The sequence below is a fragment of the Meleagris gallopavo genome, chromosome 3 (assembly GCF_000146605.3).
Source record: "Meleagris gallopavo isolate NT-WF06-2002-E0010 breed Aviagen turkey brand Nicholas breeding stock chromosome 3, Turkey_5.1, whole genome shotgun sequence".
NCBI classification, from domain to species: domain Eukaryota; kingdom Metazoa; phylum Chordata; class Aves; order Galliformes; family Phasianidae; genus Meleagris; species Meleagris gallopavo.
In genome coordinates this window covers 8324384-8342015 of record NC_015013.2, presented here as the reverse complement: position 1 = coordinate 8342015, position 17632 = coordinate 8324384, and the positions used below count along the sequence as shown (strand labels likewise).

The 17632-nt window shown below is 44.6% G+C and overlaps 1 protein-coding gene across 1 annotated transcript in view; it reads right to left on the bottom strand.

Annotated features, from left to right (window-relative positions):
* The window catches only part of GFOD1 (glucose-fructose oxidoreductase domain containing 1), a 69722-nt gene extending 52096 nt beyond the window's left edge, over positions 1 to 17626 (bottom strand). The window contains exon 1 of the mRNA XM_010708342.2: positions 17360 to 17626. Within this exon, the coding sequence (XP_010706644.1) occupies positions 17360 to 17612 (253 nt within the window). The 5' untranslated portion in view covers positions 17613 to 17626. The remainder of the gene's footprint in view (positions 1 to 17359) is intronic.
* Positions 17627 to 17632: the final 6 nt, after the last annotated feature.

Sequence of the window (17632 nt, the reverse complement as noted above, 5' to 3'; positions counted from 1 at the left end):
AAAACACAACCCCTCAGCAGTGCAGTTCCAGAAGTTTTGAGAAAACACATGGCAATTTTCTTGCATGTGCTTCTTTCACAATCCATCCAGCTTTACATATTCAGTGTTATCTATGTAGGTTTTAAACAGCTCAAAATCTCTGATGGGTCACCAATATCACATCAGAAGATGGACTGGAACCGCACGCATCATGGAGGCAGCTTCTCTGCTTTTTACCACACCATTTAAGTAAAACCTCTACTGGAACCCAAGTGTGAGGGATTATCCACTTCCAAGCTTTTCCACCATGATGGTTTGACTCTCCAACCATTCCAAATGAATGTCAGTTGCACACAGTTCTAAAGATGATACAAGTCATTAATAAATACGCCTTTCAATGTTGTTGCTGAAATTACGTGTATGACACACCAGTGCAGAAATCTCTAACAGAGGTGGATGTGACTCTGAAGAAGGGAAAATAAAGAATTAAAGAGAACTCACTGAGGTATTAGAAATTGAACTTACATTGGAATAATGGAGCTGAATGAAGAAGATGGTCTGACTGCAAAGCTCAGAGAGTCCTCCAGCAGAGAGACTCACTCGATCTACAACCTTCTGAGGAAAACAGCAAAATCTCCAAATGGGAAAATATTTAAAATGTGATGCAACTCTGCTCTATGCATGACATTGCCTAGGTGACCTCAACAGTTCTGACTACTCAAGTGGTTAGAAATGTATGATGCAGCAGGAGCCTGACTGTTTGAGACAAACCCAAACCTAAATAGCTGTTTTCACGATAAATCCATTGCAGCTAATTCCAAAGATACAATGTGACTGGTTTTCCCAGTATGCCACAATTATGCCAGTTTTCTACCTGAATTTTTTTGTTATTGTTTTTGTTTTGTAATGACTGTTAAAAGAAAGGGCAGTTATGGGACTAAGAACATCATGGCACATCTGTGCAAGCTAAAATATCTACTGCTACACATAGAGCAATAAAAAAAGCTTAGTACAATGCAATCAAATGACGATGTTAATCTGCTCTGTCTGATCACAGTATTTTCAGTGGGTTTTGTTCCTAGTACATTAAAGGTACAACAGCAGTAATCTCATGGCTTAGATGGTAAAGTAAGCAGTGGAGGATGGAAAAGGAAGAAACTGCCATTTTTGCATTGTTGCTGGATTAAAATCAGAGAGAAGGACAACTACCAAGGAAGTCATCAAAATCTGAGCCTCCAGGAATGACAAATACGGTGCGCGGAAAATGGTAGTGGCCATTGACTAATTTTGGTTGATTTTTTTGGGCTTGGTTTTTCTTTGGCTACTCTAACCTATGCAACTCCATGTTTCTGCATCTACTTAGCTCCTCTGTAAAGACATGCTTCATGAAGAAACTGCACCAACTTCCTACAATAATGCCACAGCAATCAGTATGAACAAGACCAGGCTATGCCAGGTTACAGTCAGCTGGGCTGAAACACCTCAGACTCAGCACCATAAGCCTGTTAAATGGATTTGCTGAATTCCTGCTGGGTGAGGTATGCTTTTTGCAAGGTTATGATTCAGAAATACACTGAAGCAGCTTCTGATGAACGTGACAATTATTTTTGTTTTTCACTGCAAAGACAGAGGAGGTAGAAGGATGAGAAGCAATAGGAGAACATGGGGTTACTGCACAGGTAACATGTGCCTAAGCAACCTTTCCCTTCTGCATTGCTTTTGTGTGCTTTAACATTTGGTCACAGTGACTATTGTCTTCCAAACACAGCACTAACAAATCATAAGTGAATTCATGCGGGCTTCCTGAAAATACTCTGAAATTACTGTGCAAACAAGAGGTAATCAATCTAATTATATCAGCAGCCTCTGCTCTCCACTCCACAAGCAGCAGACTCTTCCCAGAGGGCCAGTAAACCAGGTGAAGCAAGCAATCACATTTCTGCACATCCCAGCCCACTGGAGGAGGGTGAGTGCTTGCCGAGTTCATGCATAACACATAATCTGTCTGTGCAGCTCCAGGGACACGGTTCAAATCAGCTTGCAGTCTCTGAAATTATTTTCAGTACACTTGGCCAGTCTCTTTAGTAGGCAAATCAAATTTTGAAATTCTCCGTGCTCAGTTGAGGCTTTCACTACTTCCTGGTACACATGATCTAGGAAAAAAAAGGAGAAGTGATTTTCTGGCCACTTCAGTTTCATGCTGGTGTTACTTGACCGACTTCACTGGATTTATTCTTTGCATACACTGCTGTGACACAGCAAGGTTCAAAGATGGCTTAACAGTATACAGGGATGTACCAGCATTCAAAAAAATGAGTCACCAGAAGATCAAACTGCACGTAACATCATCGATGCCTCCCAAGCAGATGGCTACACATAAGGATCAAAGTAGAGGCTAAACCAGCCTTTTCTTCCATTTTGTATGGGTGGAGTGTGAAATAATGAAGGACCAGCACAAGAGGGAGAGGGTGAAATCACAAAATACTCCTCCACCCTACAGAAAAATCTTCTTAAATTCTGGCTCTTAGGCCAGAGGTTTACCCTAGGGGATAGGGAATCACTACGTCAATGCAGTAGTAGAAGCAAACCTTGAAATGTAATGCACACTCTTTTTTGTAAATCCTATCTAATCCAAAATAACTCGCATGAGAACAACTTGGATAAAAAGAAACCAAGAGAAGAAAGACATAGTTTAACTATACAGAGTCATGCCAACTCAAGAAATAGCCATGTTAGGAAGAAGCTAAGCTGCTCCCTTGGGCCAAGCCAAGCCAGCGACAGGTCCCTTAGCTCTCTACTTCAAATCTAAGGTTCAGAAATGTGCCAGCATGTGCATGGAACTGAGTGAGAGATGGACAACCCTCAACTAGCTGTAACTCACAAGCTGCTCAGCTATTTTTAGTTCAAGGACCACCAGGCTGTTGTGAAAATAAATCAATAAAATTAAGTTGTTTTGTATCTCAGTTCCCCATTTGTGTCATCTGCAACTGTTTAAGTATTAAGTTAAAAAAATCATCGTATTTTTCCCTCTTGGGAATTTAAGAGAAAGTATATGTCTGCAGACAATGTGATGGCACCGCACATTGAGTAACATCACAGGATTTTATTTTTTCCTTCATGTAAAACATCATCCACACCCTCACAGCTGTGCTTCTTTTTTTTGTTCAAGTTATACTCTTCAATTCACAAAGTGGAAAGCCTGCCCCAAGAAAAGAGTTCTGCCATGCATTCACTCTCCAGAGACTAATAGCACATAAAAGCTTCAGGAAGGATTCATGAGGACCTAAACACCTTTCTTCCATTCATCTCATTTCCCGCCAGACACAAAGCCCTTTGCATGTAGCTGAGACATGACCTTAAGCTTTGTCTGACCCAAAGCAGAAGCACTGAGCAAATAAAGCCCCATGTTGCTTGCTGCCCTTCTGCACTGGGGCCTAACTGAGCCACAGGTAATTCTAACAACTCCTACAAGCAATTTGTTGCCTGCCAGCCACTTGAAGGGAACTCCCAAAGTTCTGGAAATACACTCAACTATTGGCGTGCAATACGAAATTCCAGCCTGGGTCTCCAAAAATGAGGTCACGGAGATGCTCTTAGCAGCATTATTTATTTATTTATTTATCATATCACTGGGGCATGTAACTCCAGTTAAATGTGACAACAAGTAAGTTTGTGCACTGCTGCTGGAGCACCTCTCCTGTGAAGGGAAGCTGAGGGAGCTGGGGTTGTTCAGCCTGGAGTAGAGAAGGTTCTAAGGAGAATTCACTGAGGCCTTCCAGCATCTAAAGGGGCCTACAAGAAACCTGGGGAGGGATTGTCAGGGAGCAGAGTGATCAAGGGTAATGGCTTAAACTGAAATAAGTTAAGTTTAGACTGAATATTCTGAATAAATTCCTTTAGAGGGTGATGAGGTGATGGTAAAGGTTGCCCAGAGAAGCTGTGGATGCCCCATCACTGGAAGGTTCAGTGCCAGTTGGATGGGGCCCATAACCCTGCCCATGGCAGAGAAGTTAGAATGGGTGGTCTTTAAGATCCCTTCTAACCCAAACCATTCTGTGATTCTACAGTAATGCCTGCTGCACAGCTGAAACACACAGTAGGTAAACCACTGCCAGAACCAGACAGCATCATAACACAGATCTGGCTAACAGACAGAGCCCTGTAGTGCCTCACCAGAGCTGGGTGACAGCCGAATGAGGCAGATGGCAAGGCTGTGACACAGAGCTGAGGGCAGCAAGTATGACCAAGTCTCGACAGAGCTCTACTCAGTGCTGCTCCCCTTCCCAGAGAATAGAAGCAAAGATTTGCCCTGGAGCAAATCCACGTCTGAGGTTTCAAACAATGTTTACCCACTCTCTAAATATAGGCTGAATTGTCACCAGCTAGGCCACATTGGCTGGTGCACTTCAGCAACTGAGGCAAGAAGCAGACTTGAGCCTGGGCAACTTCTGATGCATCTCCACATCACATCAAGCCAAACAGATCTTACTGGCTTTGGCAAAATCTGAAGTTATTCAGCAAAGTTCTTATTAAACATCTTGTGGCTTAGTGATGCTGAAGTAGATATTCACTGCCACTGCTTAATAAATAACAGCCTGTAACTATGCTCAACTTCTCTTTGTCTTCTTTTTCTTCTAAGAAAGGCTAACTTTTCATGTATCATTGCAACAGAGATATCCTCAGTAAGCTGCTGCATTTGGTGCCTAAACTGATTTCTGCCAGAGCAGGACACTGCTTGTCATGCATGCCCTGCACATGGAAATTCAGATTGGAGCCAGTGGTGCCAGGCAAGTGCCTGTATTTCTCAGTCAAATCCATGAAGTTCATTTCCACAGAGAGAGAGCTTACATGTAGAGCACCATCCTCAGGTAAGCTCTAGCTAGTCTGCAGAAAGAACATTAGAAGATGCACACCACTTTAATTATTTTTTAAAGCACTTTTACTTCCAAGGAAGGTTCATTAACTCACTGTGTATCAGTGCTGGAAATGCTACAGCTCCCACTGAATTCTTTCCCACCAAATTCAGTTATGTCTTCCTCCACTCCAGCATCCCTTCAGGTTCTCCCTTCCCCAGCACAACGCAAGCCCTGCCCCAGGACCAGCCTCACCCACCTCCTCCCAGTTGCATCCCATCACCCACTTCTATAGACACTTTTGGGGCAACTTCTGCTCAGTCTTCTGAGGGTAGGCAAATACAGACCAGCAAGAGGGTAAGGAGGTGGGAACACAGCCCACACCCATCTAGGAAGTGAGCGAAGGAGTGTTCTGAACTGCTGACACAGCCACCGGCTACACCCTCCTTCCCCTTCCGTTTGCTGCAAGTCCTGCTGCAGCAGCACTGCGCTACTCCTCTCCTACTCCCTCACCACATTCACTCCTCACAGACCTTTATTCAGCTGGTTTCCTCTGGCCACGTTTGTCAGCATCATGGGTCTCCATTTCAACTTTCCATAGTCATCTTTCTTTCTGTTTCCAACAAGGGAGGTGTCTCATACTCAGGCCCTGAGGATAGCCCCTGAAACACATCCTCCTCTTCCAGTCAGATGTTACCTGATGGTTCCTAGCTCTGGATAAGTGTGTATTTTCAAAGACGAGAAAGGCAAAAGCACATTACACCCCTTCAATGTGAGGTTTTACAAAGAGATGGGTACAGCCTCCCACATTTGCTTCATATTCAAGAAACCTGCAGCAAGCATCTGGCTCCTGCAAAAGGCGACAAAGAAAAGATGTGAGATTACATGGCTTCTATGCCTTGTACAGGGATGTGGGGACAGCTTGGGCTGCCAGTGATCAAAGCCCTGGACATGTTCCGTCTTTGGTACTGCTTTCAAATGAAGGCAACAAGTCAAATGAAAGATGCTGAATAAGAAAACCAGCCATGCAAAAACAATACAGTATTTTCTGTTTTGGCAAAAGCTTGCTGCTGCTTAAGCTATACAACAGTTCAGTACTCACAGGTTTCACTACACATTTCCATTATTAATGGCACTCTCTTTATCCCAAATCCAGCGTTTACAGATTAACCACGTGCTCCAACACAAAACTTGGCAATTAAGGTATCAGCCCTAAAGCAAACATTACACACAAAAAAGGTATCTGTTTAAAAAAAACCACTCTATCTAGTCCTTTTCTAATATCACAGAAACCCCAGGACAGTGCAACTGATTGGGTTTGGCTTCTCATTTTGTCTAACACTATGTTTGGTAGCATACTAGTTTCTTTGGAAGTCTGGAACAAAATAGGCACGGCTGGAAAGCAAGCAACTTCAAAGACAACCTTCTGCCAGTAACAAATGAGAAGCTTTCTTTTTATTTCAAGCACACAAAAGCTCTTTTAGAGTCCTCAGTACTACTCAAACTCTAGGTGGGTCAATTTGAAAGGTCTGGAAGGTTTATGTTGTCTCAACAGAAACACAGAACAACTTGAGTTGGAGGGGACCTTAAAGACCACCTAGTTTCAAGCCTCCAGCCATGGGCACGGCTGCTACCCACCAGATCAGGTTGCTCAGGGCCCCATCCATACTGCCCTTGAATGCTTTCAGGAATGGGGCCATCCACAGCTTCTCTGGGCAGCCTGTGCCAGTGTCTCACCAGACCTTTCAGGATTTGACTTTTAAAGCATGATGCAGTAGAGTCTTCCTGGTTGCCTCTCACCAAATAATAGTCATCTCAGCACTGCCAACTTAGTATACTGACTGCCTATTGGACAACTGCACGTATCCCCCTGCTTTTCACCAAAAGAGACACAGGGCAAGCTATCTAAGAGTCAAGTCACAGTAAAACCTCTTGTCAGAGCTCTGAAAAAAGAACAGAAGAAAAGTATCTTCACAGTTCTACATTAAGGGCTATAGGTCCCGTGAAATTGGGAACCAGATGCATACAGATGCCTGACCCCAGCTGTCCAAGTTCTTCACTCTACCTCTTCATAATTCAATTAAAAACATGGGAAGAATAAACTGTATCCATATATTCATGGGAAAAAGCCTGAGTTGCATTAGCATGCAACTCAGATAGACAGAAGTACAAACACCAAAGATTAAATTCTTTAAGGAAATCTAGAGATAAATCTCAGATATTGTTACTCACATGAGCCATGGTATTTTAATTAATATCCTAACCACTGCCCACATCAATCCATCTCTCATACTCTTGTAATTACAGGTTTAGAGATGGAATAGCACAGCTATATTGTATCAAAACTCAGGGTCACAGTATAGTTTTCCAATCCAAGGTGCAAAAGAGTTTGTCTTAGTCTGAAACTCATTTTCTGATATCAATAGTTGCAGTCACTTCACAAGCCTCATACTCCAGCACACAGCTATCCAAAGTGTGTTCTAAGTAGAGATTTTGATACACGTAAGAATATGCACGTATATTCACACTCATTAGAACCATAAGACTATAATTGACATGATGTGATCAATTCCACCATGCAGTTTCCAGCTTTATGCAACTTCCAGCCCATGCAAAACTTAGGCTGGCATTACAAGATCAGGAAGAAAGTTTTAAATATTGAAAGTATTGGTCATTATTACCTTGGTGGCATTGGTAGAGGTGCAAACACCCAATAATGCCGAGCAGGAAACTTTATCAGTGTGTTTGTGAATTCTAAAAATATGCAATCCTCTTGAATACAGAGTGAAAGCCATGTCCTGCCTTGATAAAATACATTCCTTAGTAGCCAAACAACAGTTTCTTATTCTTTTATGCTATCAAACTAACCTCACATCTTAGTCACTTCCCGAACAGCTAACTTTTATTCATTCTTTTCAACAAAAGGATATATGAGAGAAAGCAGTAAAAAGCCTCAAAATCCTCTCCCTTCCTTCCCCCCACCCATTACTGCAGAGCTCACAAGGTCACTTAATACTGCACTTACTGCAGTGTATTTCAGATGCTTCAGGAGAAGTTTTAATGCCTTGCCAAAAGATAGATTGATGGATCGTCCCAGCTTTCCTTTGAGCACCAACTGATAGGAACATTTTTAACAGCTTTGCCTACCTATCTGGGCAAAAGCAGATGCAGACAGAGAAGGAAAGGTCTTGCATGTGGTTCTTGGCAGCTCAATTCTATTTGGTGCAAACTCCTTTCAAGTACAGCTACATGGAGAACACGGAGAGAGGCTGCAGCAACTACCAGCACTCTGCTGATTTTCACCCAGCATCCTCAGGTTATTCTGCCAGAATGAGAAGGCCCTGAGCAAACAGTCTTAAAAGACAGAACAGGACTGAAAAATACTCTTCAGGTAGTTGTAGAGAGCAATAAAGTAACCCTTCAGGCCTACTTCTCTCCAGAGTGAACAATCCCAGCTCCCTCAGCCACTCCCCATAAGACTTGTGCTCTAGATCCCCTCACAGTTTCATTGCCCTTCTGCAGACATGCTTTAGGGTCTGTGTCTTTCTTGTAGTGAGGGGCCCAAAACTGAAGACAGTACTCGAGGTGCAGGGCTGAGTACAGGGGGATGATCACTTCCCTGCTCCTGCTGGCAACACTATTTCTGATACAAACCAGGATGCCACTGGCCTTCTTGGCCACCTGAGCACACTGCTGGCTCATGTCCAGCTGAGTGTCAACACTCCATTTCTACCACACAATCTTCCAGCCACTCTGCCCCAAGCCCGTAGTGATGCCTGGGGTTGTTGCGGTCAAAGTGCAGGACCCAGCACTTGGTCTCGTTGAACTTCATCCCACTGGCCTCAGCCCAGCCAACCAGCCAGTCCAGATCCCCCCCTGCAGGGCCACCCTATCCCCACACAGATCGACACTTCCTGCCAACCTGGTGTCATCTGCAAATTCACTGAATGTGCACTCAGTGCTTTCATCCAAGTCATCAACAAAGATAAATATCTTTGTACACTTAAACTCTACTCAACAGCAGCTGCAAATCTGAACTTTATCACAACCCTGAGTAACGGCTTAAGCTGATGTATTTGCAAACAGCATTGCATACATGCATGCTATTGTTGATCACTCAAAAAAAAAAAAGCAATTCCTCCCTCCAGCCCAGCCACACCCTCCCTGTTTGCTGAAGAAAAGGTTTTCCCAGTCTGCATTACACAAAGAGAAACTCCCATTAAAAATAAATATACAAACCTCCCAGCTGCTGATCTATCACTGCTCATAGAAAACTGAATTCATAATATTTTTTATAGCATCTGTTAAATACAGGACCGATACTGAGATGATTACTCGCAACAGCAACCTCCAGAATATTCAGTGCCAGATACAATTCTACAGCTCAACACTGCCACCGATCACTGCCAACTGTGAATACTCCCTGAAGAACAAAGTCCCTCCAAATTCCCAAATTCCATTTCCTTCAGAAGCTGCTTTGCTCCCTCTGCACAGTGGGAAATACCTGGGTGAAGCAGATCTGCAGTTTCTGACAGCAGCACTCACAGTATCAATGCAGATTTACATGAAGAGTCGCAAGGCTAATGACATTATGATCACAGACAAAGAAATCTACTAACCTACACCAAGTCACACCACATGGGCAAACAGATGAGTACTTACAAGATGCATTCATCAGACAGATGACTCACAAGCATGAGATCTTGCTCAGTTTAGGCACACAAAGTATCAGAATGCTTTTTCCTAAAGGTTAGAGGATGGAGTCCAGCAAAAAAAATGACTAGCAGCGCTAACATTTCAGGTGTGTGGCTCTCAGAAACTATGCTAGCAGTCACAAACCACATCCAAACACACTTTGGCTATTTTAGCAAAGTAGGACATCACAATTTGAGCATCTCACTACAGTAATTTTTAAGCAGAATTCTTCAGCAACATCAGCAATGAGTTCTACCTCTAAGTCAAAAATACAAAGCTCAGGTCACCTTCATATGTGTTTGGAAAATGCTGTATTTGCATTCACAAGCTAATTTCGGGGACTACAGTTAGTGCTCTGCCTTAGAAATGAGTCTTTATCAGAGCATCTCATCTTCTCTAATCATAAAGCATTTTTCCCAACAAGTTCCTTCAAAGAAATTCACAAGTCACAAAAGAATTCAGCAAGTACCATTACACTCATTGGCCAATTCACTTTCACAGGCTGGGGCTCATGTTTCTATTCACCTCTGCTCCAAACACTTTCACTCTTACAGTCACACTACCATAACACGTTCCACAAATGCAACCATACCAAGCTGTGGAATTACACAGATGTAGCTTAATTTCATTTAATTGTTTTTTTGTTGTTGTTGAACCGGCACAAGTGCAGTTTGAATGCCAATTCCTACTGACGTGAATTATTACACCCAACAAATATTCCCTGTAAGCAATCAGGGTCTTTCTCTTCAAGAAGACTACCAAAGTCAGCAAAGATTTGCACAACGGTGTCCCAAGACTCCTCTCAATCAGTTCCTAAATGGACACAACACATCTTTGTTTGGAGGACACATTTCTGCAAGGCCAACCTGCTCTCCCCGCTGTGTGGCTGATTTTCCTCCAGACCACCACGGATTCTCAGTAACGTCAACTATTTCCTCTGATTCAGCAGAGCTTTACAGGCATTCACAGTGGAGTAAGCAACATCAAAATCCGAGCTATTAAATGCCTCTTTCAGAGATACATTTCTGACATTTATTTTAATGTACACGAGCTTGACTAGCATTATGGACAGCAAAGCACTTTCCAGATGTTCTCTAAGCAATTATCTCATCCCTTTCCTACTCTCACATAAACCAGTAGCAACTGCATTGTCTTTTATGGATGGAGGAAGTAAAGGAAGGGGAGGAACTTCCAGGAATTTTTTAATTTAAATATTTTTCAGCTGAACATTACTCAACTCTTATGCACATAAATGTACATATATGTGTACATATATGTGTATATTTATACGTACAAATGTAAGTACACATGTGCATAATGCATATGATTAAATACCTAGAGAAAGAACTGCGAGTGCTCAGTTTAGTCTTGTTTCACATTTCTAAGCAACATCAATTCAGCAGTAAGGATAACTACTATTTTATGGTTCTCTGTCCTTGCTTGACTCTTTGGATTTTGAAAAGCTCTCTATATTAAGGCCTCTCATTAGTTGTGTGAAGCCCAGTACCCTAGAGACAGTATTTAATTCAACCATGACCTCTCTTCTGGGCATTTCCTGGCAAATAATGACCAGATGGAAGAGCTAGAGCTGCCAAACATTCACTGCAAGGAAGTGCCAAAACAAGGGTCTTTATTGCTGATAAAAGCCATGGAAACATCAGAATGCAAAACAAAGCTGCTACCTTTTTTTCCACCCCCATCTGCTTCACTAAAGCTATAACTGCTGTTGCAATGGCACTGAAGGCATCACGTTTTACCCTGAAGTTAAACTCAGACACAGACGCAAATGACCAAAATTATTTTGAACCCTGTGTTAAATCTTTATGTTTATCTTCTATCACTGACAATCATTAGAGCCACTTATATACCTCATTTGCAAATTTCTCTCACCATGTTCTCATTTTCTGTGTTCATCACCATGCTGAGACCTAGAAGTTATGCTTCACAAATAACTTTCATCACTAGCCCCGGCTGGGCTGAAATGAAGGCTGCTATGATCTCCTCACAAAAGAAAAGAGAGGATACATCCAATGTGACACCATCCACGGCAACACCATAAGACTCCTGTCAGTCTGTGAGTCAGGCTGCTGACTTGCGCATTACTAAAATCTGTACTTCTGCCACCTTGGATGCCAGTTCCACTGCAGCTACAGGAGACACCTATAGCACTCAACGTTAGAGGGTAACTTTTCAAGCTTTATTATGCCTACAGTAACAAGGAGCGTTTATCCTGTGCAATGCTGGAGTAATGAGGGCAATCAGTGCCAGTTCTACTATGCAGTGAGGCTCAGACTCCCCTGCTCTTCACCACCTTTTTAGAGCAGCCACCTTCTGAACAAATACAGAAAAAGAAAAATCTTTAAACCCTCCGGGGCTTTTGCTCAAAGGCCTTCAAGCTCATACTGACCTGAAAGCCAAACTGCATTCCTCCCAACATCTACAAAAATAAATCACCTGAACTGATGCATCACCAGCCTTCATAGAAAGTACAGCTCATTGAGTCACTGAATAGCCCAAGCTGAAAGGGACCCATACGGACCCTCCAGTCCAACTCCTGCCCTCTTATATCATGGTCCCAGACTTGCTCCCAGTGCTGGAAGTGCAGCCACACAGCACAGAGCGGAGGGGACAACCCCTCCCCTGTGGGGAGGCCCAGCACTACCCCATCCAGTGGTAGTGCTGGGCCTGATGCACCCCAAGGTACGGTTGGCCCTTGGGTCTGCCAGGGCACACTGCTGCCTTGTCACCTACCACAATCTCTTCATCCCTTTCTGCAGGGCTTCACTGCAGCCTTTTATCCCCCACTTCAAGTGGTCAGTGACTGCCCAGTCATCCCTAGATGGCCAAGATCTATGTGCAAGGCCTCTCTACCCTTGAAGGAGTCAGTCATCTCCTGATTTAGTACCATTTGCAACCAATGCTAAATAGAACTGGCTCTATAATGCACCAGTACAGTCAGAGCTGGACCATACTTGTAGTAAAGACAAATTCATACTAGCTAAATGCTCTGCATGTACATACAAGTGGCCATTTGCACCTCCATAGGAGAAAGAAATTATTAAGGGTGAAGAATGGCACACACACCAGCTGGACTTCTAATGGCCACGGAACTACTATTACATTCAAGAAATCATACCCTAGCAGTCATAATTACACCACTACAAAATCTACGTGCAGACCAGGCCTTAAATCAATTTAGGGAACCTAATGAGGGATTGTTTCTTACATAGCTATTTAAATAAATCTGTTTAAATCAAGTCTTAAGACCTGAGATCATTTTTCTGTGAGGATTGTGGTTTTGTTGCACGCACGCTGACCTTGTAAATTAGGTCTCTGACTTTGACAGCTCACTCATGTGAGCTGCAGGGTTATTAAACGAGTAACAAAAAACACACGGCAGGGTAAAGGCTTCTGCTTTGGTAGTTTGAGGAAATCAGAACAATTCTTAGCAAGTCCGGATAACGCTGTGGCAAGCTGATATTAACAGTGAAGGGTGTTGTTGCACTGTAGCAGCTTGTGGAAAACACCAGCCCTGGCTGCCTGGAATTTAACTCCGTTTTAATCCTTGGTGCTTTGCTATCACTACTGCTAAATGGACAAAAATCTTTGTACATACAGAGAAGAGGGCAATAAGCTGCAGTATGCCTCAGCACGATTTAGGTCTCAAATAAGCAGACAGTTCAGTGTGTTCAGGCTCAGCTACCCACCTCTGAAGTCACATGGCAAATCTCTGTTATGTGGCATCAGACTCGAGCATTAAGAGGTCTTTAGAGGAGAGTAGAAGCAACACTGGGAAACCTGAAAACTGTTCTCTTATTTGCCCAGGAGATTCTCCTTTCTCTGCATTTATCTACGCATTCTTTGTAAACCCCTTTAATTAACATCCCCCTTAAGCTGGAAACTCTAGGAGAGGACCTAGTTCCTTCACCTGCTGACAGAGTGCCGAGCTCATGCTGACAGTCCTTTATGCTGACAGGTTGTGCAGATCAAGGACAAGCCCCAAACCCCGTAACGTGAAAGGAAGTCATTGCAGTAAAGGTGTGGGCAAGGACCAGTCAGCCCAGCACTGTAGCACGTAGAACAGCTGCCACTACAATTAAGAACAAAGATATAGGGTCAAGAAAAATAATGACAAAATATCTATCTTCTGCGTTATAGGGCTCAGTCTGTCAGGGATGTTGTAATTTATTCCTGAAGTTAAATAACTGCAATACTCTACATACAGGTAGAGCTATAAACACACCTTTTCTCAGAACTTCTTTAGTCTTAGAAAGGAGGGTGCCCATACCCTGGTACCCCATGCTGCTGTTCTAAGTCCAGTGACTGAGGGCTTGGGCAGGCATTTTTTTTTTAGCCAAGGCAGCCATAGGCAGAGTAACCTCTGACACAGCCTCACTTGGTGCAGCACAAGGATTTTTGATCCCTGCTCCTCAGCCTCAGCAAACTCGGGTGTGTCACTGCAACGAGAATTCAGTGCCTCAGCACCCCCAGTGCTCCATACTGGGCATTCGAATTACATTACCACCCCAGAACCTGAACTGGCATTTACTTTCACCAGGAAAAAGTGGGAAAGTGCATTTGATCTAAAAGCCAGGAAGGAAACAAGGTGTTTTTGTTTGTTTTGTTCATTTTACAACGGTACCTGAATAGTCATCTCTATCTTAACTGTCTTGTGCACTCAGTCCTAGGAGTTTCACTGGAACCAGAATGAAATTGAAGGTCTGCAGTACTGAAAAAAAGGCAATGGGAAAGCTGTGTGCTATGTTCTGCTTCTTCTAAAATACACACGGCCATCACTCTAGCAAGATGAAGGCTTGCAGCTGCCTGCCAGCACACTCTCTGGACTCACTTTCTCACATCTGTCATGTGAGAAAAGAGTAGCACTGCCCTTCCTTCCCAACTCTGCAAACTGAAGATAGACAGCCCTGCATCTGACCTTTTCTTCTGCAATAAGATGCCCATAATTCACTTTTAATACGTTGCAAAGTCGCTTGCCTTCCAAGCACAAGAGCTTATTCTGTTCAATGTCACTGCTTGTCAGGCAGTTTTAAATTCAATATTGTGGGACAAATATTACAATGATATTCATAATTGTGATAGTATCTTACCTTAATAGAGGATCTTAGCACATTATAAAACGTGGATCACAGAAGCTGTTCCACAGCTAGAACCCGGTAACCTCTTAATAATTTGTATGAGTGAGTGCAAAGGAATGTGTACATGAATTACAGATTACATCAGATCTGTGAATTACTTCAGCACAGGTGATGTTTCTTTGATCTCAGGGGTAGGCCCAGCAATACTCCGCCAGCATTTCATCACCTCCAGGCTCCCACAAACACCTTCCAAACGACAGGCCTGCACCATCTGTCTGCGCAAAGGGAAGGCAGGAGCCCAGCAGCATAATTTATGTCCCTTTATTCATGAAGACGTTCCCTCATGACCACGATCAAGTACAGAAGCACTGGTCAGCAAACAAATTTAAGTGCTCTTAAGAGGAACAAGCTGCAGAGGGCTGGGAAAGTTGTACTCTGCCTGCACAGTCCCCAGGCAGAATAGACTCCTACCAGGTACTACTGCAACATAAACATTTCAAAAATAATGCTGTGCAGACATGGCTGCGAGTATGCAGAGGATACTTATCATGTAGCTTAGTGCTTCTGTCCATAGCTGAACATAAGAGGAAGCAAAAACAGCCAGTAGGTTAACACCTCCAGAAACACGCTTGAAGAACATGTGGCATTTAGTGCCAGTGCAAAACATAAGCATTCACAGGAACCTTCACAATAAATTCTCTTCAGTTAAACTGACTTGAGTCAAGTACCAAAGCAACCAGAAACACAGAAATGGCTGCAGCTTTCCCTAAAACACAGACATGAAATGTCATCAAGGGCTTCTCAGCTCCACCTGCAGCAATCACTTCAAGTGATGCAGCAGCTATTCAGTCACAAGGTGCAAATTCCAGTGAGCATCTGAAGAAAGCCATATTTAAATGACTCGGTTAAATATGGTAGAGGGATTACGCTGACAATTTCTAATGAGGTGGAGGCTTGCACTGTACCAGGATCCCTTCTGATGCTAAACACGAGTAAGGGTTCTGGTGACATACTGTGTCTGCATGCAAACCCATCCCTTTTCCTGGCCAGGCCTGAGATACAACTGCATTGCTGGTGCACACAGGCAGGGTGAAAGCAGAATGATGCTAGCAGACATGCTGAACATTTCTGCTCAGTGAGAAGGGAAAACATTCTTACTCAACACTCAGACTGGTTTCTAGGCTCACCCAAATATTTAAGTGCAGATCCTTCCTGATTACCAAGCAGTAAGTCAGCTGAGAACTGCAGAACAGGCCCCTGAACTGGATCTGGCTCTGTTTCTAACATAGATAAGCAAAAGATACCAGTGGAAAAGTTATCAGGAGGGAAATAGAGCTTTTAAGCTTGCCATTTTCTCCCTCCCTGCTTCCAGGAAGCTACATTTTGGGGGACTTCCTGAACCAAGGCTGAATTCACACTTTTGCATTGTAGTAGTGGTTGAAGGGCTGGGCCACCATGCCCAAAATAAGCATAAAGCAGCAATACGTGTCACAGCACTAGCATAAAGCATAAAGCAGCAATACGTGTCACAGCACTAGCAACAACAACACAACCGCACGCTTCCTGTGGCACTGCTTGAGCACACAGCTGTGAGGACACCTGCCTGGTCCCACACCACCTCCAGTGCCCACACCAGAAAGAAGGCAGTGGGCTGAAGGCACTGAGAACTCACAGTGCAAACACAGGCATGTGATGGAAACCCACCGGCTGCTGCTCCAGGCTCTTGCTTTTTGATAACGAAACCTCTTTGCCTGAAAACAGCGCTTCTAGCAACAAGGGACTTCAAAAAGCAAAATATAAGTTAGGGAAAAAAATGGAGTCCGCAGCTTTCCAGGACAGACATGCCTCTCTCCACATGGAAACCAGATCAGGGTGTATCAATGAACAACACCGGCTTTCTTCAATCTCCTGCAATGCAGGACATCACTTTCAGCCCTCTTGAAGACGAGGTTCGATGAGTAGAACCTCTGGTACAGCTGCCCACATCCTACCACTGGCTACCACATAGTGCTTCGTGCATGAAGCTCCAGGAGGAAAACAAACATACCAAAAAAAGAAAGATGTGGTGTTGTTTTTTTAAAAAGAGCCACATCTTTTCCTTATCATAGGAAGGAACTGTTCACGCTGGTCAGAGGACCCTGAAGCCCCACTTGATAAACGCCAAGCCCAGCAGCAGGGCAGAAGCCAGCTCCAGGGCGAGCAGGGACAGAGTGGGGAGGAAGTGAAGGGAGAGCGGCTGCTCGGGCAGCACAGCTCCCATCCCTCGCTACCACCTGCTTCGACACACCACAACTTCCATTTCCACGAAATTCAAATTAAAATCGAGCGGCAGACATTTCTCTCAGAAACAACAGGGAGACCGGGGCCGGTTAGTAGGCGTTACTATCTCTACAGCAGGCAAACAGGAGGCACCGAGGTAGCCGGAGGAAAGCAAACTAACCGGAGGTTGAAAGAGAACCGGGCACGGCTCTTCTCCCAGCGAACACCTTTTTGTTTCAATTCTTTCGCTCCGTCGCTAGCAGATTGCATCAGCGAGCTACGGGCTCAGCCACACCGCTTCCCAGCATCATTCGCAAGCCCAGCACGCGACGGGGAGCGGCTACAGACGCTCGGAGAGGGACGAGGCGAAGCGTCACCTCGGGTCCCCCGCGAGCCTCCGCCCGCCCGCCCTGCCCCGAGCCGGGCGCTCTCCCGGGCACCGCCCGCAGCACCACGGCCGCGGGGCCCCGCACTCACCCAGCGTCTTGACGGCGACCTGACGGGTGAGCGGCGGCGGCAGGTTGACGCACACCAGATCCACGTCCTGGTGCAGCAACACCTCGTCGATGCGGCTGGTGTGGAAGGGCACGCTCATCTCCTTAGCCAGCTCCTCCGCCTCCTCGGCCGTGCGGCCCCACAGCGCCTTCACCGCGAAGCCCTCCGCCTGCAGCAGCGGCACGATCACCCGCGCCGTCAGCCCGGTGCCGAACACCCCCACGCCGGGCAGCATGGCGGCGGCGCGGGCGCACG